Genomic DNA, 24,207 nt, shown 5'->3' on the forward strand with positions numbered 1-24,207 from the left:
CTCCTAATTTAAGGAGGGTTATACTTGCATTGGAGATAATTCAGAAGTACCTTGTCATGTGAGGAAAGGTTGAACAGGTTGAGCCTATACTTATTGGAGTTTAGACAAATGAGAGATGATCTTATTCAAACGTGTAAGATTATTGAGTGACACCCTGCGATGGATTGACATCCTGTGCTGGGTGTACCCCGCCTAAAGCACAGTGTCTGCCAGGAGAGACTCCGATTCCCTGCGGCCCTGAATTAGAATAGGTGATTAGTAAAGTGAAGGAAGATTATCGAGGGTTCGACAGGGTAGATTCTGAAAGCATGTTTCCCCTCATGGGGGAATCTAGAACTAGGGGACACAGTTTTAAAACAAGGGATGTCTCATCTAAGACCTGTACAAGACAACAATACATTCCAGAGGATCAATTCTCTTGCCTGAAGGATATTAATTAACCTGTTTAGTAAATTGCATAATTGCTTCTGTTGAATTCTACTGATGACCTGGTCACAATGAGTTTCTACAAATGATCTGTGTATCACCAACATTCACCAGTACTACCACTCTAACGTGCCAAGGCAGGACAATTTAGATTCTGACCTCATGTCCCCTATTTTATAGGCTGTATTGCTGCCCACATAACAATGAACCACAAGTTACTCAGCAACCTATTTCTTTCTATCAGATTGACAAAGGGCCAGTGTTTGTCAATTGATTTTGACCAGTGCAGTAGTTAAACATTTCATCAGAAGGATCGGGACAGGAGTGCGCATGTGTAGCCCTTTGAACAGCAACGTGTCATATGAAACTGTAATGTTCTGGGTTGTGTTTAGTGGAGAATATTAGCTGGAAATTATTTATATATTGTCAGCTTGAGTGATAGCCAGATGCTATTCAGTGTTTGGAATCCAGCAAAGTAAAACCTGAAGGGATGAAGGAAATGAATGGAGGATATTTTTTAAGCAGAACACAATCTTTTTGGGGGGTTGGAAATGTTTGAACCCATCTATCTGTTCCACCGAGCGAGAGCAACTATCTGAAATTCAGACTCAGAGCATCCAGTTTTCCAACTATTGAGTGGGTGAGCACCTTTTGTGATTCATACTTACAATCTGGAAAATAGAAAAGCAAATTCTCCCCAGTAACAAGTGATCTTCTAGGGTTTTGATTGTCATTGGATAGTGTTCAGGAATCTACCCAATGACTTGTTGAAAAGCTGTTAATTTATCTGTGACTTATTGTAACTGTATTCCCAGTGCGAATGCAACACGGAAGCACTCACTTTGGACTGAGATGTTCACAGCGGGACAACTTCACTGATCAACACTCTCCTCTCGCCAGGGAGCCACAATCAAGACATTGAAACACAGCGCGGTGGTCAAAATTCAGGGTGAATTATATTCAACAGGTTTGAAGAGAATTCCAGCACAACTTTAAAGATTGTAGTCGCGCGTGTTTCACTCTATCAGGTTTCCCTTTCCTTGCAAGCTCTGGCTGTGTTCAAAATTCAAAAGTTGCTAAAAAGCAAGTTTTATATTCAGGATTCAGGACGGCAAGGCAAAATGAAACTTACAAACAGTGCAGGAAATGACGAGCCGCGTGTTTATCAGGTTGGGGAGTGGAGACGATACAGAAACAGGTTGTAGAGATAGATAAAGCTCAATCTAAATGTTGTTAGTGAATAGAGGAGCTCAGCAACTCTCTCCGTTTTCGGTGGTTGCGATGTGGGCAGATCAGCTCATGTTTTGTTACTCTGCAGAGCTGATGAAAAGTTTGGAAGAAGGAAGTATTTTGTTCGATATTATTGCATGGATGTTTAACACTTTGCCAGCTTTTTAAAAGAACACATTTGTTTTCAGCGGTTTTAAAATGGCCACTGACTTGCTTTCATGGATAACAAAGTTACTGAATAACAGACCCTCTGCTGCCTCTGACCACACAGTCAAAAGGGCCACAGCAAATCACTGATACTGCCCATTCTTCCCAGGTCTCATCCAACTGTCCTTTTATTATGATTACAAACAATATACTTTATTCGTAAAATATCTGAAAGTGACGTTAGAAAACATTTCAAATTGTCATAGCAAGAAAGTGCAATGATACTCAGAATTTTCTCCAGAGATCAAGATGCACACTTGAGGTGCTTCAATTCAGTAATGAGAACATAACAAATATTTCAATATTTTTGTTACCATAAGACCATAAGAAATAGGAGCAGGAGGAGGCAGTTAGGCCCCTCGAGCCTGCTCTGCCATATTATAGGATCATGGCGAATCCAACATTCCGCATGTCCACTTTCCTGCCTTTTCCCCATGAAACTCTATGTGTCTCAGCCTTAAATACACACAATGGGCAGGATTCCCTGGCCTCACTCACCCTGAAACTGAAAAATCCCACCCATGGTCAACAGACCTTTCCATGGTCTGCCCCTCACCCGCTCTGATTCCTGTGGTGGGTCGGGTGGTAAAATTCACCCTAAGGACTCTGCCCCCACAACTCTCTGTGGCAAGGAGTTCCAAAGACTCACAACCCTCTGAGAGAAGAAATTCGTTCTCAACTCAGTCTGAAATTGGCATCCCTTTATTCTGAGACTGGGTTTTCTGCTCCTAGTCTCTTCCACGAGGGGAAACATCCCTTCAGCATTTACCCTGTCAAGCCCCTTAAGAATCCAGTGTGTTTCAATGAGATTATCTCTCATTCTTCTAAATTCCAGTGAGTAGAGTCCAAACTTGTGTAACCTTTGCTCATAAGACAATCCCTCCATACCAGGGATCATCCTAGCGAACCTTCTCTGAACTACCTCCAATGAAATATCTTTCATTAAATAAAGAAACCAAAACTGCACATTGTACTCCAGGTGTGGTCTCATCAGTACCTTGTAGAGTTGCAGCAAGACTTCCTGAATCTTATACTCCAATCCCCTTGAAATAAGGGCCAACATTCCATTAGCCTCAAAACAGAAAATGCTGGAAAATCTCAGCAGGTCTGACAGCATCTGTGGAGGGAGAATAGAGCTAATGTTTTGAGTCAGGATGACCCAGCTCTGACGAAGGGTTATCCTGGCTCAAAATGTTGGTTTTATTCTCTCTTCACAGATGCTGTCAGACCTGCTGAGATTTTTCAGCATTTTCTGCTTTTGTTTTGGATTCCAGCATCTGCAGTATTTTGCCTTCCTGATGACCTGCTGCTCGTGTGTGCTAGCTTTCTGTGTTTCCTGTACCAATACCCCCAAGTTCCTTTATGATGCAGCTTTCTACAGCTTTTCTCCATTTAAATAATATTCTGTTTTCTTCTTCCTTCCAAAATGAACAACTTCACATTTTCACACACTCTACTCAATGGACCGAATGGCCTCTTTCTGCACTAGGGATTCTATGGATTCTGAACACGGAGCAGAAAAGATTGAACAGGTTGTGGCTGTTTTCTAACAGTGAAGGTTGAGGAGGTGACCTAGGTTTCTTAGAACTTATCACAAGAAATAGGAGTAGACCATTCGCCCCCTTAAACCTGCTCTGTCATTCAATCTGTCTAGCTTGCCTCCTGATCTTGCAGAATCTTACTAGCCGTTCTGTCTGGAGACAATACACATCTCTTTAACCTGTGTTTAATGTTCCCTCCACCCACTTTATCTTTAAGACCTGGCTGGCTGTAGATATTTGCATTCTAATTAGTATTCTGTAACTTGATGTTGTGTCTCTGTGCACTGTTGGAGAACAGATTTTCACTCCATCTAACGAAGGGGCAGCGCTCCGAAAGCTTATGGTATTTGCTACCAAATAAACCTGTTGGACTTTAACCTGGTGTTGTGAGACTTCTTACTGTCATTCAATATCATGGCTGGTCTTTGACTTCAACTCATTTTTCTGTCCTATCCCTTGACTCCCCGAACATTCCAAAAGTCTATCAATCTCTATTACCCCGAACAATGTCCTCCTGATCTTTCCCTCACTATTTCCAGTGAATATCAATATTGGGTTTTATCCAACTCAAGAAGCAGGCCAAAGCTATCTGAACTAGCAAGAGAATTCTGAGAGGTGAAAGATCCAGAATTGTTACTGTCAGACAATGAGGGCATATTTTTCATCCCAGTTAGAATCATTCTGTCAAAATCCATAAAGTACCTTAGCTATTGTTTAATCTGTTGTTTTAAGTAGATAGGCTCCCACTTCAGTGACACAATCTGAATATTATTGTGTTCAAGTGAAAACCTCATAATGCTCAACACCATCTCAAATCTAATGTTACCATAAAGGTGGAGTGGAACACAGCTCATATTGAAGCCATTCTTCATTTCATTGAGATCAAGAGTCGACATTCCTTCTGTTTCAGAGGGTGGTGGGAAATACTGGGGGGGAGTGGCGTCGTGGTATTATTGCTAGTCTAGTAATCCAGAGATCCAGTGTAATGTTCTGGGGACCTGGGTTCAATTCCCACGAGGACAGATGGTAAAATTTGACTTCAATAAAAATCTGGAATTAAAAGTCTAATGATGACCATCATTGTCATATTGTCATAAAAACCCATCTGATTCACTAATGCCCTTTAGGGAAGGAAATCTGTCATCCTTACCTGGTCTGACCTACCTGTGACTCCAGACCTCTTGACTCCTATGTGCTCTTAGAGAATGGCAACTGTTTAAAGTTGCCCCTACTTTCCCTTGAATAATGCTCCCACTTTATCCCGACCTTCCTGGAACCTATTTCCTCAACTTATCTACTTTGCTATTTCAGATACAAACACAGAGAATACCAACGCTCGAAGTACTGGCAAAACACAGATAAATATTCAGTATATTACAGTATAAATTGACACAGAAATATAAAGTATAAATATGAGAAATTGCATACATTAAATTGAGTAAGTGTATTAATTCATACTTCCCTCCATCACATTTCTCAGATGCACAAATCTCACTCTGCTGAAGTCTCGCTCTTCTGATAACCTCGGGTGGAGTCTATCAGGTCCTGGAGCATTGTCTGTCTTTTGTACCATTATTTTTCTATTACCATTTTTTAAAATTTCCATTGAGCTATAAAGTTCTTCCCTTGATTTTTAAAACATTTTCCCTTTTAATTTTCATCCTATTTCTGGTACTTGATTCTCTCATGTGAAGACGAATGAGTATTTAGCAAATTAGCCAGTTCCCGATTTAAATTGTAATTTGATTAATGGGCAATGAATGTAGCAAATCCATGAAGATCATGGGGGGATGAAGCATGAGATGCCATTTTCATGAGACTAATAGTGCATATCAGGAACAACTTGTGACAATTTGCAATGGAACAACTACCCCGCCACAGGATACTGGCCAATTTGCACATTAATTCTGGTGACTATTATTCAGCCAAACATTTGTACAGCAAAATCTGCCCCCACATTTTCCATTTCCACTCAGCATACCCTCTCTGTGATCCACTTCCAGTGCTACTTCCCTGAACTATTGAGGGGGAAATACAAGAGTTTTCACATCCTATTCCTTCCCTCACACTCTGAATAAGTGAAGGTGGAAAAAGCTCCATTAGGAATTTTGGAGTTTACTCCTGTTCACAGCCTGATTAAAGATGATTCCTCACACCAGTCTTGTCCTTTATTTGATGGTGAATAAAGTACTGCCACTCACACTCTCTACTTTCCTCTCAAAGGAGAAAACCCAACATAACCAAAGGTAAAGAAGTGACATCGGGGGAGGAGCCACAAGCCTCTGCCCTCTCGCCCTTTTTGTGGAGGAAGCTCTGGAATCAGTGAACACTCGCACAGGGAAAGCAGCGAGAGTAAGAGAAGCAGGATGGGAGGAGCCAGCTCCAGGTTGGTCAAGAAACTCCTCATATTGTGTCTCTTCAGTTCCCTTAGTTACATCACAACTTGTCATTGCAAAGCATTGCCATTGCTCAATGTCAGCACTTTAATGAGAATGTCGTGAGCAATTCTACAGGTCATGTACATCCATTAACCTCTCCTCTTCTTCGGCCCTTCAGCAGAGGAAATGAAGCCTCAAGAACCAGGGCCCTTAGTTTGGACTTCAACCGACCCTCATTGCACAATAAGACCATAAGACATAGGAGCGGAAGTGAGGCCATTCGGCCCATCGAGTCCACTCCACCATTCAATCATGGTTGATTTCAACTCCATTTACCCGCTCTCTCCCCATAGCCCTTAATTCCTCGAGAATTCCTCAAGTCCTATCAATGCATCTGAGCCTCACAAACAGTAAGTGAGAGACACCATTGGGGAGGCCTCAGTCAGACTGAGGGCAGCTGAGGTGATTCACAGAGTGGTGAAGAGGAATTTGGGCTGAGAGATGAGTCTGTAGTTGCTGCTGTCTGGAGAAACAGGAGATGATTGCCCCCAGCTGGGGCACCTCAGGATCAAAATTGAAAGGGTCCATAATTTATAAGGGGCAAGGTTACTTTCATGCAAAGACAACTTAACTGTTCATTCATCCAATAGCTCACTCTGGGATCTTGCTGTGCATAAATTAGCTGTCTTAATAAGCTACATGACAATTGTGCTTGTTTTTCAAAAGGATTTAATGAGATGTGTAAGGAGGTTCTGAAGATGTGACAATGTGTTGTAAATAGGAGTTATTTTCAATTGGTGCAAATCATGTAAAATGTTTCCTTTCAGAGGTCAAAGCGCTGAAGCTTCAAACACTTCATTGTTCAGTGAGGATGAACTGAAGAATCTGAAATCTGATTATGAATCGGGTGGGGTGGAAAAGGTAACACTGCTGATACAGAAAAAAATTAATGACCTGGACAGCACAGAACTGAACATCGCAGTGACAGGAGAAGCAGGCGCAGGGAAATCCAGCTTCATCAATGCGATGAGAGGACTTCGAAGCAGTGATGAGGACGGTGCTGAGATTGATATCACAGAAACCACAATGGAGCCAACTGAATACAAGCATCCCTGTTTGCCAAATGTTATTTTATGGGATCTGCCAGGAATTGGAACAACGAAATTCCCAGCGAATAAATACCTCAATAAAATGAAATTTAAAAAATACGATTTCTTCATCATTATCTCAGATTATCGATTCACAGAAAATGATGTAAAACTCGCTCGAGAGATTAAACGGCTGGGGAAGAATTTCTACTTTGTTCGACCTAAAATTGATCATGACCTTGAATCAATGAAAAGGAAAAGGAGGGAATTTAATGAAAAGGAAGAACTGGAAAAGATCAGGAGTTACTGTGTCAGGAAATTGCAAGAGACAGGGATCCCATCACCCCGTGTTTTCCTGATTTCAAACTTTGACCTGCATCTGTATGATTTTAAACTGTTAAATGAAGTTCTTGAAGATGATCTTCCCAGTATAAAGAGAAGTGTGTACATACTGGCCCTTCCCAACCTAACCTTGGAAATTGTGGAAAAGAAGAAGAAAGAGCTAAAGAAGCGAGTTTGGATGTTGGCATCACTTTCTGGAATATTGGGAGCAGTGCCAGTTCCTGGAGTCTCCCTTGGTTGTGATATTGGGATCCTGATTGGAGGAATAATACATTTCCGTAAATGTCTGGGTCTGGATGATGCCTCCCTTCAAAGACTGGCCAATAAGGCAGGGAAACCTGTGGAAGAACTGAAAGCCGTGGTGAAAACTCCCCTGGTGGGTGAAATAACTCCAGATATAATGAACAGATTAGCATGGGGATCCGCTGCTGTCGTCATATCTGGTCTTGAGCTTGCACTTGACATCATCCCAGTTGTAGGATCCATCTTTGGAGCAGGATCATCATTTCTTATGACCTACAAGTTGCTGTGTGGAGCACTGGATGATCTCACAGAGAATGCACGGAGAGTGGTGAAAGCTGCATTTGGGACGGGTGAAAATGATCCAGAGCAAACATCAATTCAATGAATCAGTGCTGTAGCTGATATATTAAAGGGGTCTAACACTGGACATTGCAAACTCTTCTTCCATATTCCCTTTTACTGACCATTTTAACAAATTATTTCCATGCTACAGTGTTCAGTGAAAGATTTTGTCTGGGTGTAATCGAAGGAGAGAAACCAAAAGCTGTGGGGACAAATTTTCCCGTTCCACCTGCGACAGGAATCGTAGCGGGTAAGGGGCGGACCATGGAAAGGTCCGTTGACCGCGGGTGGGATTTTCTGGTTTTGGGGCAAGCGCGGCCGGAATATCCCGCCCGTAAATTTTAAAGGAATCCACCCAACATCAGAAACTCACTACATCCATACAATTCCCTTCATTAAACACAATAACCAGGAAATTTGCCCTGTTCCAAGAATCAGACAGCACAGGAGTGGCCATTCAGCCCATTGTGCCTGTGTTAGAAATGCCTGTGTTCTTCATTGATAGTGATGGATTCTATTCCAATGTCCAGCCCCTTCTCTGCAATGTTCCTGATTGATTCATAACAGCATCATTACTGAATTGGATGATCCTGGGTCTATAGTGGAGTCAAAAGCACTGGGATTATATATTTTGTTCACCTTTTGATAATTTATTTGGTCATTTTTTCCAGCCTCGTTTATTGCCAAATTCTGTACCCAACAGTGATGAGGTTAACAATGCAGTCTTTCTTCCGGCACACACTGAACACAAGACAGAGACTTAATAAGAGGAAGCCAATTTTCCAATGTTATTAAACCATTATCGACTTTCACTGAACATCTCTCTCAGTCCTGGTTTTAGAACCATTGCTGCAGCAAACAGTGTCTGTCTGAAAAGGGATAAATTCTCTTCAAGTCCAATGAATCTTGTTCTGTCCGAGAAGCAGCAGATTCCGAGAATGGGACAGTAAAGAAGAGGGGCCAGCATCAGACTGTAGTCAGCAGTGAGAACACAGATTCCCTGTCATAGAGACACCACCCAGCATATAGAATCATCCTTACCATCCCTCACACAGACCGTCCCTGACAAAGACCGTCCCTCACACACATCCCTCACACACATCCCTCACACACAACATCCCTCACACACAACATCCCTCACACTGACCGTCCTTCATGCAGACTGTCCATCATCCTAACCTGGTGAAGAGCTGAGAACCATGAACAGGAAAACCTCTGGGAATGGGAATGAAAGGAAATATGTTAATTATGAACATTCCTTTTATGAAGTACAAAGACAAAAGAACAAAGAACAATACAGCACAGGAATAGGCCCTTCGGCCCTCCAAGCCCGCGCCGCTCCCCGGTCCAGGATTGAATCCTGAATCCAGGATCCCCGCCCAATTTTCCAGCCTATCTACAGACCAATATCCTATCCACCGAGCTGTCCCTCACAGCTACGATGCTTTGTTCATTACAACCTATTAACTCACCCCCACCCCCCCATTCCAGACCATGTGATCTCCAGGGAGAGGCGAAAACCCAGAGTGAAAAACCCCAGGGCCAATATGGGGGAAAAAAATCTGGGAAATTCCTCTCCGACCCCCTGAGGCGATCGAAACGAGTCCAGGAGATCACAATGGCCCTGAACGGAAAATGCTTCCCAACCCTAGTCATTTCCACTTCCACGAACACCATATGAATTCCCTGCCCCCGAGACAGGTTCCCAACTATCCGCAGTCTCGCTCTGTACTGGCACCAGCAAGATGATCATAGAATTTTGAGTATTGCTGAGAAAAGCAATGATTTTCATTAAAAACTACAGATGTTGGAAATCTGAAAAACAGAAATGTTGAATGAACTCAGCAGGCCTGGCAGCATCTGTGGAGAGGGAAACACAGTTAACATTTCGAGTCCAATATCACTCTTCATTGCTTCCAGCATACCTGAGAAATGGGTTTGCTGGTCAGGCAAAAATTCCAGTCAATGGGAGGTCCTTTTACCAATGGAAGACAGCACAATACTTGTAACATGAATGAATATGTGAGTGCTCCTAAAGTAAAGAACATTATTCTTTTACTTCAAACCTTCAACTGTACATTCAAACAAAAATTAAAATATAAAATAATGTAATATTCCGGTTGGTAAAGTGACAACTAGTATTAGGGGAACATCAGCAATTCTGGTTAGTAGAGAATTCGGCTTGGTAAAATGCCGGATAAACACAAAATTTACTGTACTCTTTGCCACCAAACAAATGGCGCTCGATCCTCAGTGACTGATTGCAGAGGAGCAGATCGTAGAGATGGTGGATTGGGATTCATGAGCAGGGTGGGGGGGCGGATGGTGTTGGGGGGTAGGAGGTTGTACCACAGTAACAATCAATAACCTCCAGCCAATGCTGAACAATATTACATATTCACTTCAACTCCATTGAGGAACAATGCCCTGTGAGGCTCTGATTCGTCATAAACTCTTTGATTGGGGTTTGTGTCTCTATCCTCCAAAGCAGCCGCTACCTTTCAGACATGCAATGATGCCACCACTGACACCCATCATTATGTGGACAACACATTGATCAAGAGAGTGAGTGAAACTCACTGTCAGAATGATGGGCGACACATTAGTTCCAGCTGGCTGGAAAGAGGAAGAGGAAAGTGATCTGAAATAGCAGCAGAAGAGCAGTTACTGCAGGAGGAGAAGTGTGGGAGTGTGTTACACCAACTCACTGGAACCTCATATGCTGCAATGTCACCAATATCAACAATGGATTGATGTTAGTGATGTGAAATATTGTCTTCTTAATCTCTATTGCAGTTGTCTTGGTTCAACTGAATTTCATTGACATTGATCCATTTGTATCATTTCTTGTTCATTGATGAGAATGGCCAGAATTCCCTGATCTCGTTCGCCCCTCCCCCACAGCCAACGAGAACGGAGAATTTGGTGCTCAGCCAAAACTCCATTCACTGCAGCGGGCCTGGAGAATCACAGCTGTGGATAAGGTCAGAAAATTCCAGCCAATAACTCTGGAAATTGTTTGACATTAATCAAAGACATTCTGCTGTATTAATTGCGAACTTATGCTTATCGGTAATTTTCAGGACTGATGGTAATCTAATCAAGTGAAAGTAATGAACAATTTAATTGTCACACTCTACACATGGACATGATTTGTTTTTGCTCAGGTGAACTGTATTGTAAGCCACTGCCTTAGAAAACAGGTGTGTGGAAAATTCTGTATTAAATGAGATTCCACAATATTAGTGTTGACAATACTGTACTAACTCAGGCAGGTAATAGCCACACACCATGTACTGATGCAATAAATGCTGAACATTTCATCTTGAGGATTGTACTGGATATTGTTTTTCACTAGCTGCATTGAAGCAAGATTAGAAAACCATAAAGACATAGAATCCCCACAGTGCAGAAGGAGGACTTTTGGCCCATTGAGTCTGCATCGACTCTGCGAAAGATTATCCCACACTTTGCGCATTTACCTTGGCTAATCCACCTAAATTACACCTCTTTGAACACTAAGGAGCAATTTAGCATGATCAATCCACCTGACCTGCACATCTGTGGACTGTGGGAGGAAACCGGAACACCCAAATGAAACCCATGCAAACATGGGGAGAACGTGCAAACTCCACACAGTCACCCAAGGCCGGAATTGATCCCGGGTCCCTGGCACTGTGAGGCAGCAGTGCTAACCACTGTGTCACCGGACCATGGAAAACGCTGGAAGAATTGAACATGAAGGTTTATGAGAAGGTGACTTGGACATGTTTGTTTTAGGAAAGTGTGTAACTTCAAGCTCTGGACTGGGAATGTACTTGTGGTGGGGGAAGGGGCTGTAAAATGGAATTGGATGACGTTAGGTTTGGTCATTGATGTCACATCTGAACACCAATCTGTGTGCAATGGATAGCAAGCTGGATGTTAACTTTGTTCAGCATTCGAGAAGGTCCAATGAAAAGCCAAATAACATTCTTCAAAATTTAATTGCAAGGATTTTATGCACAATGGCTAATAATCCTGCTGTTGTATCTCACTTCCTGATTCCTCAAAGCCTGTCCACCATCTACAAGGCATATGTGTGATGGAATACTCTCCACTTGCCTGGCTGAGTGCAGCTCAAATAACAGTCAGGAAGCTCAACACCATCTGGGATAAAGCAGCCCTGTTTGATTGCTTCCCCTTCCACTTGGAAGGCCGCAAGATATAAATGCCAGGGAGGCTCTCATAATGAGAGCTTCTCCTGAATTCTAGCACATCAGCAACCGAGTGAACCTAAGCTCCACATTCCGCACTCACTGCAGCCAATCACTTTTTCTGGAATCTCCACCAGATCCTGTCACATGCGGGATTGGGGCGGGGTGGGGGAGGGAGGGGGGGTTCTGCAGAGCCCCGGGCGCTTTCTCTTTTGTCACAGCTCTAGAGCTTCACCATCAGCATTGGTTAAGTCTCCCACAATCCTCTGAGGGTCAGAGGGCAGACTGCTGCTCTGACATTCGTACAGTGCTTAAACCGGGTGATGACCCTAATTCTGTAACTCGCCTCATACCCTCTGAGGTGACAGTATTTGAGCTAGTGGAGAGTGTAGAGTAAGAGTGGGATGGTGCACCCTCTGAGAACCCCCCTCCATCTCTTCCTCCTCCTCAGAGTTGGGATATGACCCCGGAGATCATAGCTGCCTGTCACTGCACTGACCATTCCAATGTGAGCCCACAGTGCCTGCAGCTTAGGCACCTGTTTGTTACTGTCATTTGTAACTTCCAATTGATCCCCACTCGGCTCATTATTGGAGGGACTCATCTTCCTCCGTGGGGTGCTCCAGCCTCACCATCGGTGATGGAGCGGTCTCCCTGGTAGCCAGCCAGCTGCAGCATCTCTTCCTCCATGGTTATTAGAATGACAATCAGGGGGCACTGCCACCGATCTGTACCCTCTCCCTGACATTCTGGGCCCTCTTCTGTGGAAATGCATGAGAATGGGTTCATTATTCAGACTATAGAAATCACAATGTTATCACCTTGCCCGCTTGCTTCAGCTTCTAGGGTCAGTGTCGTTCTGCCACTCAGCAGCAGCCTTTCTACAGGCTGATTGTGCCATGCTGAAAACACTTTTCCCCTCAGAGCCAAATTAGACCGAGAGGGCACACTATCAAAATAAGATGGAAGTGAGGAGGACTGTCTTCTCTCGGAGGGTTGTGAGTGTTTGGAATTCTTGTCCCCAAAGCGCAGAGGAGGCTGAGTCATTGAATATATTCAGAGTTGAGTTCGACGGAATTTTGATTGACAAGAGAGCCAACATTATGAGGGACAGGAGGAAAATTAAAGAGTTAAAGCCACGTTAGATCAGCCATAGTCTTTTTTGTCATGCATTTGGGGAGTTATTGTGTTGAGGCATGGTCCTCATAGATCATAGAAACCCTACAGTACAGAAAGAGGCCATTCGACCCATCGAGTCTGCACCGACCACAATCCCACCCAGACCCTCCTCCCATGTCCCTACATATTTTACCCACTAATCCCTCTGACCTATGCATCTCAGGACACTAAGGGGCAATTTTAGCATGGCCAATCAACCTAACACGCACATCTTTGGACTGTGGGAGGAAACCAGAGGACCACGCAGGCACGAGGAGAATGTGCAAACACCACACAGACAGTGACCCAAGCCAGGAATTGAACCCAGATCCCTGGAGCGGTGAAGCAGCAGTGCTAACCATTGTGCTACCGTGCCGCCCAGTCGTTTTAGGTCCTTTTAGGAGGATGGTCATGTGATCGGTCCTTTTAGGAGGATGTCATGTGATCGCTCTGTGACATTATCAGGGTCTCCGCAGATTGCCAGCAGTTGGGATTTGAACGCTATAATGTGAACATCTATTAAATGAACCTGTCTGCTGCTTCGCATAGAGTCATAGAGGTTTCCAGCATGAAAACAGGTCCTTTGGCCCAACCTGTCCATGTCGCCCAGTTTTTAACCACTAAGTTAGTCCCAATTGCCCACATTCGGCCCATGTCCTTCCATACCCATCTTGGCCATGTAACTGTCAAATGCTTTTTAAAAGGCATAATTGTACCCGCCTCTCCTACTGCTTCTGGCAGCTCATTCCAGACACTCACCACCTTCTGTGTGAAAAAATTGCCCCTCTGGACCCTTTTGTATTTCTCCCCTCTCACCTTAATATCTATACCTTCTAGTTTTAGACTCCCCTCCCTTTGAGAAAAGATGTTGACTATCTACCTTATCAATGCCTAAAACCCTCTTGTGCCTCCTCAATAGTAACAGTTAGCACGCCTCCAGTCTCAGATATTATTGACCGCTGAAGTAGGATCAAGGGGCTGAATGGTCTACTGCTGCTCCTATTTTTTCTGTTCTTAATGTTGTCACTCACCCTGATCCTGTAAAGAAGTTTTTGATCTGCTTCTGGGAATGGATCCAGGTTCTCTGGACAGCTGCTGACTGCCTCCACTACTTCCTCGCTTTGTTCATTGAGCAGGTCTCTTCCCATCAGTCTTCAGTAAGAGGACTTCCTGCCTTGCTCAGCAGCCTGGAGGAGGAGATTGTCAATGAACTCTGGGCCACCTGGATTCTTAGATCTGCCATGGCTAAAGCAGGTTCCACTGAGTTTACTGTCTGTCCCAATGAGCTGCAGTGGGTTCAGAGGGGCAGCTGTGTGTGACACTGTTTGCCGAAGGGTGCATTTCAGAATTGGGGTGGGGGGGGGGGGGTTAGTCCAAGGAATCTGAAGGGTGTTTCTCTGGCAACTCACTGTTCAAGGATCATTTATGGTAGTGCAGCTGTGTCAACAGTCATGAAGTCAATAGCCTAAGAAAAATATTTGGTACTGGCGACCTTTAAACAAGCTACACCAGGGTCTGAGGAGCACCATGGTGAGGAGGTGGAGACCAATGTGAGAATGTTCATGGGATGCAGGGAGGCCTTGTTCAGAGGACTTTCTGTTCGGAATCTGAAGCGAGGAGGCAGGGTGATGGCATGGAAACAGCACCTTAACTGGTACTGATGAGGCAACCCTGTCACCCTCCACCCAAGTCTGAAACTCTGAAATAAACTTTGTAGACTTGTATGTGAGTGCAACATGACTCCCAGGCCTCTTTCCTAATAATTTAATGAAGCACATTATCTGTAATTTTACTAATAATGACAAAGGTATATTTTTACCAATACACAATACTTATGAGAAATTATCACTTGTGAGACCTTACTGTTGGAGAAGCCAGGTGTGGTGACAGACTGGTTCCAGACATTCTCATTCTGCCTGGCATGGGCTCCAAGTGTGCATGACATACTGCAGACCGTAACAGCATTGTGCAGGTCAGAAACTCCAGAGCATTTTATGAAGCCCATCTGGATCATGAGTTTTGCAATTTGAATTTGGCTGGGGTAAATATGAGATTTTGCACTTCAGGTATGATTCAAATGACCCACTAGGGAGCTTTTATCAAACAAAATTTATTTAAGAATACGGTTAATATGTGTAGAAAGAAAATTAGCAATAGCTTTGACCCATTACAAACCAGAGAAAACTCAACCATGACATTGCATAAACTTAGCAGCTAAATACCGTTCCAACTAAAATAAATCCCATAAATAAAACATATGCTACAGGTTTAGCACAGAAAATACAAATGCTTACATGATGCTGGAACTTAGTCCTTTGGTGGATGCTGCAATTCTCTTGATACACACACAGACAAGCTTGAAGTCACCAGGGAGAGAGAGAGAGAGACTCTTGTTACTTGCTAGCAAACCATCAACAGCACAACTTTCATTCCAGGAAGGCCAGGAGACTTGCTTCCAGCTCGCCAGCAGAATTTACAAGAACAAGGAGAGGAGAGAGAAAGCCTGCCTGCCACTTGACAACCAGGACAGCTTCTGACTCTAAACCCAAAACTAAAAGTGAATCCTTGGATTCTTCTGGGGAGGAGCCACCTGACTTTGACTTGTCAATCAATCTTCCCCCTAACAGTGCAGGTTCATAAGAAAGATCCCAGAAATCGCCCAAAGTAAAAGTAAACAAAACCCATTGAAGCAGTAATAAAAGGACTTTTAGCAGACAGCTCGGCAACAATAAAATCCCGATGTTGCTCAACTGCAGAGAACATGATTTTAAAAACACAGTTCTTAAATACACACGATTGTCACAGCGCAAATAACTGTAATCCAAAGATTGAATGTCAAAGTAACTCCTTGAGGCTCTTCAGTACCAACTACCAGCCTTCAGGTATTTTAAACCCTGACCTGCTCCCTTATTGGTCATTGTGCCCATCATCTTCCTGCTATGACCGACAACATTAAGCCTCTCTCAGGACATCTTTCTTCATGGCTGGCATGTGATTGGCCAGCCAATGTATACTTGATGCCAGGAGCCAATCCTGGACATGAGCGGAAATTGCATCCACTTCTGATCCCACCAGTCGCACTCTCACGCAAATCTAAAAACCCAGGCCCTTGGCTTTTCTCATAACAGTTTCATTTTCATGCATTTCTTATTTATAACCCTGACATTGTGGGCCCGATTTTACCATCAAGCTGCGCCCGTGTGCAGGCACGACAACTTGGTAAAGTTGGACGTGAGGCGAGTAACACGATCCGTGCCCGCCTCTGCGCCCGTTCCCCCTTTACCAATTGCCGAAAATGGCCGCCATTGGGACTGCGCCATTGGGACTGCATTTAAATTGACTTAATGGGCTGCACACCCAAACGTACCGGCACTTCCCCCTTTACCACTGCGTTCGCCCGTCCAGATTTGGCGTCAAACAGACATGTTCCATAACGGTCTGATTCAGGCACTCCAACGTCTGAGTAGGGAGGTTCAGAGCTTCCAACTGCTCTCTGGCTCAGATCGGTTAGAGAGGCGGGTCAAATGGCTCTCTGGTGGCGGGGGTTGGGGGGGCGGTTCAAGTGGCTCTCTGGTGACGGGGGGTGGGGAGGTGGTTCAGATGGCTCTCTGGTGGGGAGGGGGGGAGGGAGGCGGGTCAGATGGCTCCCTGGTGTAGGGGGAGGGAGGCAGGTCTAATGGCTCTCTGGTGGGGGTTAGGGAGGCGGGTCAGATGGCTCCCTGGTGGAGGGGGAGGGAGGTGGGTAAGATGACTCCCTGGTGTGGGAGGAGAGAGGCGGGTCTAATGGCTCTCTGGTGGGGCATTGGGAGGAAGGCAGGTCAGATGGCTCTCTGGGGGAGGAGGGAGGTGGGTTAGGCGGCTCTCTGGAGGGAGAGGGAGGTGGGCCAGATGGCTCTCTGGTGGGGGGGAGTGAGTGGGTCAAGTGGCTCTCTGGTGGGGGGCTGAGGCAGGAGGGGGTCTGCTGCCACTCTGCGAGTGATCGGTGGGGGAGAAGGAGGGGTCCGCTGCCACTCTGCATGCGATTGGTGGAGGGGAAGGGGGGCAAGGGGCCGTGATCAGTCTGAGTAGTGGGGCGTGGGGTGGGGGGATAAGGGGATCAGTTATGTTGTGGGGATGGGACAATGTCTGTGGGGGTCAGGGGAGGCATTATCCGACCCAAGAACGATGTGGCAAGGGAGCGTTTTTCTACTTTTTTTTACTGCGCATGCACAGTTGAAGGCTCTGATCGGAGCTGCAGGGTTTCGGGCGTGACAAGTACCCACAGGCTTCTGCACCACAATTCAGAATCGCTGATTTTTTTCAGGCAGAGTGCGTATGGGGGCGCCGGAGAACGAGTCTAAAAGTCGGATCCGAAACACTCCCAGATTCAAGTCCACCCAGCACTTAGAATCAAAATGGTAAAATCGGGCCCTGTATCTCTGTTTTATTGTATTTTTAAACGATGGAAAATACCACCAAAACTTTAAATTTGCTTATTGCCAGCTCCTAGGACATGTATTTGTCCAGACGCCCCTTGAAACTCACTACCTCCCCCAGCAGTGAGTTCCAGGCACCCACCATCCTCAGTGTAAAAAACTTGCCTCGTACATCTCCTTTAAACCTTGCCCCTCGCACCTTAAACCTATGCCCCCTCGTAATTGACTCTTCCACCCTGGGAAAAAGCTTCTGACTATCCACTCTGTCCATGCCCCTCATAATCTTGTAGACTTCTATCAGGTCGCCCCTCAACCTCCGTCGTTCCAGTGAGAACAAACCAAGTTTCTCCAACCTCTCCTCATATCTAATGGCCTCCATGCCAGGCAATGTCCTGGTAAATCTTTTCCATACTCTCTCCAAAGCCTCCACATCCTTCTGGTAGTGTGGCAACCAGAATTGAACACTGCATTCCAAGTTCAGCATAATTCAAGTTCTATAAAGCTGTAACATGACTTGCCAATTTTTAAACTCAATGCCACGGCCGATGAAGGCAAGCATGCCGTATGCCTTTTGACTGTCTTCTCCACCTGCACCTCATTCATGGAAAATTGGGCTTCCACGCAGTGGTAATTAAGAGTGATCTTAATTGCATCAGAGAGGTGCTTCCATTTCCCAGGGACAGAAAGTCCTTTGATGGAGTTTTGTTGGAGAATAGGCAGCTCTGTAGTTCCTAGCAGTGCCAGGAAAGAGTAGTGGTCCCAGTTGAAAATGTAAATGTCGCCATAGACGCAGATGACCAGAGGTTGCTCTCCCCTTTGACAGGGAGAGCTGATTGGTGGTGATTTAAGCTGAGGATCACCACACCTCAGGCGAGGGGTTCAGAAGGCAGGGTCCTTCATGGATAACCTCAGTCAGTACAAGAATTGAACCCACACTGCTGGCATCACTCTGCATCATGAACCACCATTTACCTGTGACAGCTTCTCAAGTTCAGAGACATACCAGAAATGATCCCATGGATCTTTCAGAGGTCCTACATGGACTTCAGTAAGGCCTTTGACAAGGTCCCTCATGGCATACTGGTGCAGAAGGTGAAATTGCATGGGATCAGAGGGTGAGCTGGCAACATTGCAACATTGTCATCAAACCAGCAGACAAAGGAGGGGCCATCGTCATACTGAACAGAACGGATTACTGCAAAGAAGTGTACCCACAACTCAACAACGAGGAACACTACAGACAGTTACCTGCAGATCCGACCAAAGAACACACCCGTCAACTCAACACTCTGATCAAGACCTTTGATCCGGACCTTCAGAGCACCCTCCGTGCTCTCATCCCACGTACTCCCCGCGTTGGAGATCTCTACTGCCTCCCGAAGATACACAAGGCAAACACACCCGGCCGTCCCATTGTATCGGGCAATGGGACCCTGTGCGAGAACCTCTCCGGCTACGTCGAGGGCATCCTGAAACCCATTGTACAAAGAACCCCCAGCTTTTGTCACGACACGACGGACTTCCTACAGAAACTCGGCACACATGGAGCAGTTGAATCAGGAGCGCTCCTCATCACAATGGATGTCTCGGCACTCTACACCAGCATCCCCCATGACGATGGCATTGCTGCAACGGCCTCAGTGCTCAGCGCCAACAACTGCCAGTTTCCAGATGCAATTTTACATCTCATCCGCTTCATCCTGGACCACAATATCTTCACCTTCAACAACCAGTTCTTCATCCAGACACACGGAACAGCCATGGGGACCAAATTCGCACCTCAATATGCCAACATCTTCGTGCACAGGTTCGAACAAGACTTCTTCACCGCACGGGACCTTCAACCGATGCTATACACTAGATACATCGATGACATTTTCTTCCTTTGGACTCATGGTCAACAATCACTGAAACAACTCTATGATGACATCAACAAGTTCCATCCCACCATCAGGCTCACCATAGACTACACTCCGGAATCGGTTGCATTCTTGGACACACGCATCTCCATTAAGGACGGTCACCTCAGCACCTCACTGTACCGCAAGCCCACGGATAACCTCACGATGCTCCACTTCTCCAGCTTCCACCCTAAACACGTTAAAGAAGCCATCCCCTACGGACAAGCCCTCCGTATACACAGGATCTGCTCGGATGAGGAGGATCGCAACAGACACCTCCAGACGCTGAAAGATGCCCTCATAAGAACAGGATATGGCGCTCAACTCCTTGATCAACAGTTCCAACGCGCCACAGCGAAAAACCGCACCGACCTCCTCAGAAGACAAACACGGGACACAGTGGACAGAGTACCCTTCGTTGTCCAGTACTTCCCCGGAGCGGAGAAGCTACGGCATCTCCTCCGGAGCCTTCAACATGTCATTGATGAAGACGAACATCTCGCCAAGGCCATCCCCACACCCCCACTTCTTGCCTTCAAACAACCGCACAACCTCAAACAGACCATTGTCCGCAGCAAACTACCCAGCCTTCAGGAGAACAGTGACCATGACACCACACAACCCTGCCACAGCAACCTCTGCAAGACGTGCCGGATCATCGACACAGATGCCATCATCTCACGTGAGAACACCATCCACCAGGTACACCGTACATACTCTTGCAAGTCGGCCAACGTTGTCTACCTGATACGCTGCAAGAAAGGATGTCCCGAGGCATGGTACATTGGGGAAACTATGCAGACGCTGCGACAACGGATGAATGAACACCACTCGACAATCACCAGGCAAGACTGTTCTCTTCCTGTTGGGGAGCACTTCAGCGGTCACGGGCATTCGGCCTCTGATATTCGGGTAAGCGTTCTCCAAGGCGGCCTTCGCGACACACGACAGCGCAGAGTCGCTGAGCAGAAACTGATAGCCAAGTTCCGCACACACGAGGACGGCCTCAACCGGGATATTGGGTTCATGTCACACTATTTGTAACTCCCACAGTTGCGTGGACCTGCAGAGTTTCACTGGCTGTCTTGTCTGGAGACAATACACATCTTTTTAGCCTGTCTTGATGCTCTCTCCACTCACATTGTTTTGTTTCTTAAAGACTTGATTAGTTGTAAGTATTCGCATTCCAACCATTATTCATGTAAATTGAGTCTGTGTCTTTATATGCTCTGTTTGTGAACAGAATTCCCACTCACCTGAAGAAGGGGCTTAGAGCTCCGAAAGCTTGTGTGGCTTTTGCTACCAAATAAACCTGTTGGACTTTAACCTGGTGTTGTTAAACTTCTTACTGTGTTTACCCCAGTCCAACGCCGGCATCTCCACAAGTGGTTTTCCTCAGGGATCAGTGCTGGGATCTTTGCTGTTCGTAATATATATAAATGACTTGGAAGAAAATGTAACTGGTTTGATTAGTAAGTTTGCGGATGACACAATGGTTGGTGGATTTGCGGATAGCGATGAGGACCATCAGAGGAGACAGCAGGATATAGATCGGTTGGAGACTTGGATGGAGAGATGGCAGATGGAGTTTAATCGGGACAAATGTGAGGTCATGCATTTTGGAAGGTCTAATAACGATAGGAAATATACAACAAATGGCAGAATCCTTAAGAGTATTGACAGGCAGAGGGGTCTGGGTGTACAGGTACACAGGTCACTGAAAGTGACAACACTGATCGAATTTTAGCATGGGGGCAGGATGGGTAATCCAACTCCTCGTAAAATCTACCCTTGGGCTTGAGTACCATGGTTTGAATCAGTGAATTCATTGAATTAAACTGGGTTTGATTTCAACACTTGTGTATTAATTTTATAATTTGTTGTCTGTTGTAAAAAGTCATAATACCTGGCAAAAACTTCAGTTTGAATTACTGATATTTTTGTTAATTCAGTGATATTCCATTGGCCTCTATCATTGAGGTTGACATGACAGAAACATCATAGTATCACAATCTTTCCAAATTACTCACCTTAAATCTTTCATTTCTATTTCTGATCTTTGTTTTATCAATTGATCTCACTGCAGAACATTAAAAAATGATATTTTGTTTGGGGCTTGGTCATCCTTTAAACATCTTGGGGCAAAGCTTCCAGTCTTGCCCGCTGGGGTAATCATTATGGACGGGACAGGCAATGTGACGGACCTTGGAAAGTTCCATTAACCTCGGGCATGATTTCCCGGTCTCCAGGTAAGCAGGACCAGATAATCCCATCCCTTAACTCTAATGTACAGGGAAGACAAATCTTTAAATATTTTTAAGGCAGAAGTAGATAGATTCTCGGTTAACAAGGGGGTGAAAGGCTATTGGGGGTTGGCAGGAATGTGTGTTGAAGTTACAATCAGGTCAGCCATGATCTTGCTGAATGGTGGAGCAGGCTCAAGGGGCCGAGTGGCCTACTCTCCTGCTCATAGTTTGTGTCTTTGTATGCATGCAAGCCAAGTTTTGCATTCTGGTCTCCCATATCTTCACCCTCAGTGAATGTGTGCTGTACCAACCCAAGGTCAATTTATTCAGTCTGACGCCCAATACACAAGAACTTGGAATGGAGAACTGGCCATGACTCCACATGAGTGAAGCAAACTTTCCTCCCCTTTGCATCCCAGCTTCTTTCAGATAAAGGTTATGTTATTTTTGTGTTGGCGTAGATTTAGATCTCCCCAGCGACACAGAGAACTACTCGAGCTTCCCTTTGTTCAACATTTTCTCAATGGAATGAGATGAGGGAGTTGTGGAGGTGGAGAGGGTGAAGAGTGGACATAATTCTGAGGCATGGCTTTCTAGAGTTACCTCTTGTGGCAACGTCAAAGAACCACTCAGCATCATTGTTTTGCATGGTTAATAATATAATTCTTACTGATAAAAATGAGCAAGCTGAAGTTTCTAGTTTTGTTTGTGTAATGCATTTGTTTAAAGATAAAGTTCATCAAACTCAGTTCTCCATAGACTTTGCACCCCATGCCCTCATATTTGTCGCAAGAGTTTTAACAACACCAGGTTAAAGTCCAACACGTTTATTTGGTAGCAAATACCATTAAAACTCTAACTGTGTTTACCCAAGTCCAACGCCGGCATTTCCACATCATGACTCATATTTGTCAGCAGTCATTTGAGAATGTCCCAGTGCCATTATCAACATGGGTTAAGTTTCATGTCAGGGTCAGCCACAGGACTTGATAAGTTGGCACTAAAATCCATGACTGTAAGTTTTGCTGCCTACTCTCCATTTCTGTTCTCTTCTGAAAGTGCTGACTCTGGCTGGGTGTTGCCCTCTGTTACCTCACTCAGTCTCTATTCCTCTTGTGTCAACCTCAGGAATCAATGTCAGCTATTTTTATTCCTGCATAGAATGTGGGTGTTGCTATATGCCCATCCCTAACTGCCCTCGAGAGGGTGGCAGTGAGCTGCCTTCTTAAACCACTGCAGTCCATATGGTGTTTGTATACCCACAGTGCTGTTGCAGAGGGAGTTCCTGTGACAGAGAAGGAACAGTGATATATTTCCAATTAGGATGGTGAGAGGTTTGGAGGGGAATTTGAGGATGATGGTGTTCCCAGATATCTGCTGCCCTTGTCCTTCTCGGTGGTATAGATCACAGGTTTGGAAGGTGCATGGGAGAGAAATTGGGTCAAACTCTCACAAAGCTTTATACACGAACCGACAGGAATCACTGAGCATTGGTGAGGAATGGAATACTTGGCTGATTGTCCCCCCTGCTGTCCCCAAAGACATTGAGGCCCAAATAGCAGCATTCCTATCGGTAACTTTGATGAATATGTTAAAACACCGCAGATGAGGAATTGGACTGCAACAATGCTGATTGCTGCTACATCAGGTGGAGTCAGCCATGGCTCAATGATGATACTGCATATAATCTAGACTGACATTTCAATAAAGCACTGAGGGAGTACTGCTCTGTCTGATAAACCAAGTTACTGGCTGCCCACTTAGATGGATATAAAAGATCCGTGACACCATATCAAAGAACAGTCGGTGAGTTCTCCCCGATAACCTGGTAAATATTTATTCCCTCAATAAACACCATTCAAATAGATAATCTGGTCATTGCTGCTTGTGGGAGCTTGCTGTGCACAAATTCGCTGCCACATTTTCTGCATGACACCAGGGATCTTTAAGATCCGGTTGGCTGTAGAGATTCTCATTCTAATCAGTATTCTGTAACTTGATTTTGTGTCTCTGTGCCCTGTTTGAGAGCAGATTTCCACTCCATCTGACGAAGGATGTTTTGAAGTTGTGAAAGACACTAACTTAATGCAAGCTCCTTTTCATTTTATTTAACCATCAAACAGAGATTGCCGTTATGACTCAGCAAAGTTTTCAGCAACTTCACTGCTTCTAATTCCGTCCACACCGATATAGAAAAGACCTGGGACTTGCAGAAAGAGTGTGGCCATAACCTTACACCGGCAAGCTGCTCCTCATTGTGAGCTCAGAGCACCACCTGCTGGTCTGAACCACACACAACAACACAGCCCAGAACCTTGTCGGGGAACTGAAAACAGTAAGAGTTTTAACAACACCAGGTTTAACAACACCGGGCGGCATGGTAGCACAGTGGTTAGCACTGCTTCTTCACAGCTCCAGAGACCTGGGTTTGATTCCCGGCTTGGGTCACTGTCTGTGTGGAGTTTGCACATTCTCCTCGTGTCTGCGTGGGTTT

The 24,207-nt window shown here is 45.1% G+C and overlaps 1 protein-coding gene across 6 annotated transcripts; it reads left to right on the forward strand.

Moving 5' to 3' along the window:
* The first annotated feature begins 1,192 nt into the window (after positions 1–1,192).
* Positions 1,193–9,911, forward strand: LOC144492801 (interferon-inducible GTPase 5-like). Of its 6 annotated transcripts, none has more exons than XM_078211248.1 (4): positions 1,216–1,393; positions 3,353–3,430; positions 5,628–5,790; positions 6,610–9,911. In XM_078211248.1, exons 3-4 carry the CDS (start codon positions 5,771–5,773, stop codon positions 7,838–7,840), a joined length of 1,251 nt encoding a protein of 416 aa, XP_078067374.1. In that variant the 5' UTR covers positions 1,216–1,393; positions 3,353–3,430; positions 5,628–5,770; the 3' UTR covers positions 7,841–9,911. The 6 variants fall into 6 exon arrangements, with proteins under 6 accessions (XP_078067373.1, XP_078067374.1, XP_078067375.1 ...); XM_078211249.1 differs by having other exon boundaries at positions 3,353–3,395; XM_078211251.1 differs by having other exon boundaries at positions 1,232–1,375.
* The last annotated feature ends 14,296 nt before the right edge of the window (positions 9,912–24,207 follow it).

Source organism: Mustelus asterias, chromosome 4 (genome assembly GCF_964213995.1).
Source record: "Mustelus asterias chromosome 4, sMusAst1.hap1.1, whole genome shotgun sequence".
Lineage (NCBI taxonomy): Eukaryota > Metazoa > Chordata > Chondrichthyes > Carcharhiniformes > Triakidae > Mustelus > Mustelus asterias.

What these genes read in the sequence shown, in the direction of transcription:
- LOC144492801 (XM_078211247.1), top strand. Translation starts at nt 5,771, where the DNA reads ATGGGAGGAGCCAGCTCCAG. An exon ending in ATGGGAGGAGCCAGCTCCAG is followed by an intron (nt 5,791 to 6,609) that starts GTTGGTCAAGAA and finishes GTTTCCTTTCAG; the next exon opens with AGGTCAAAGCGCTGAAGCTT.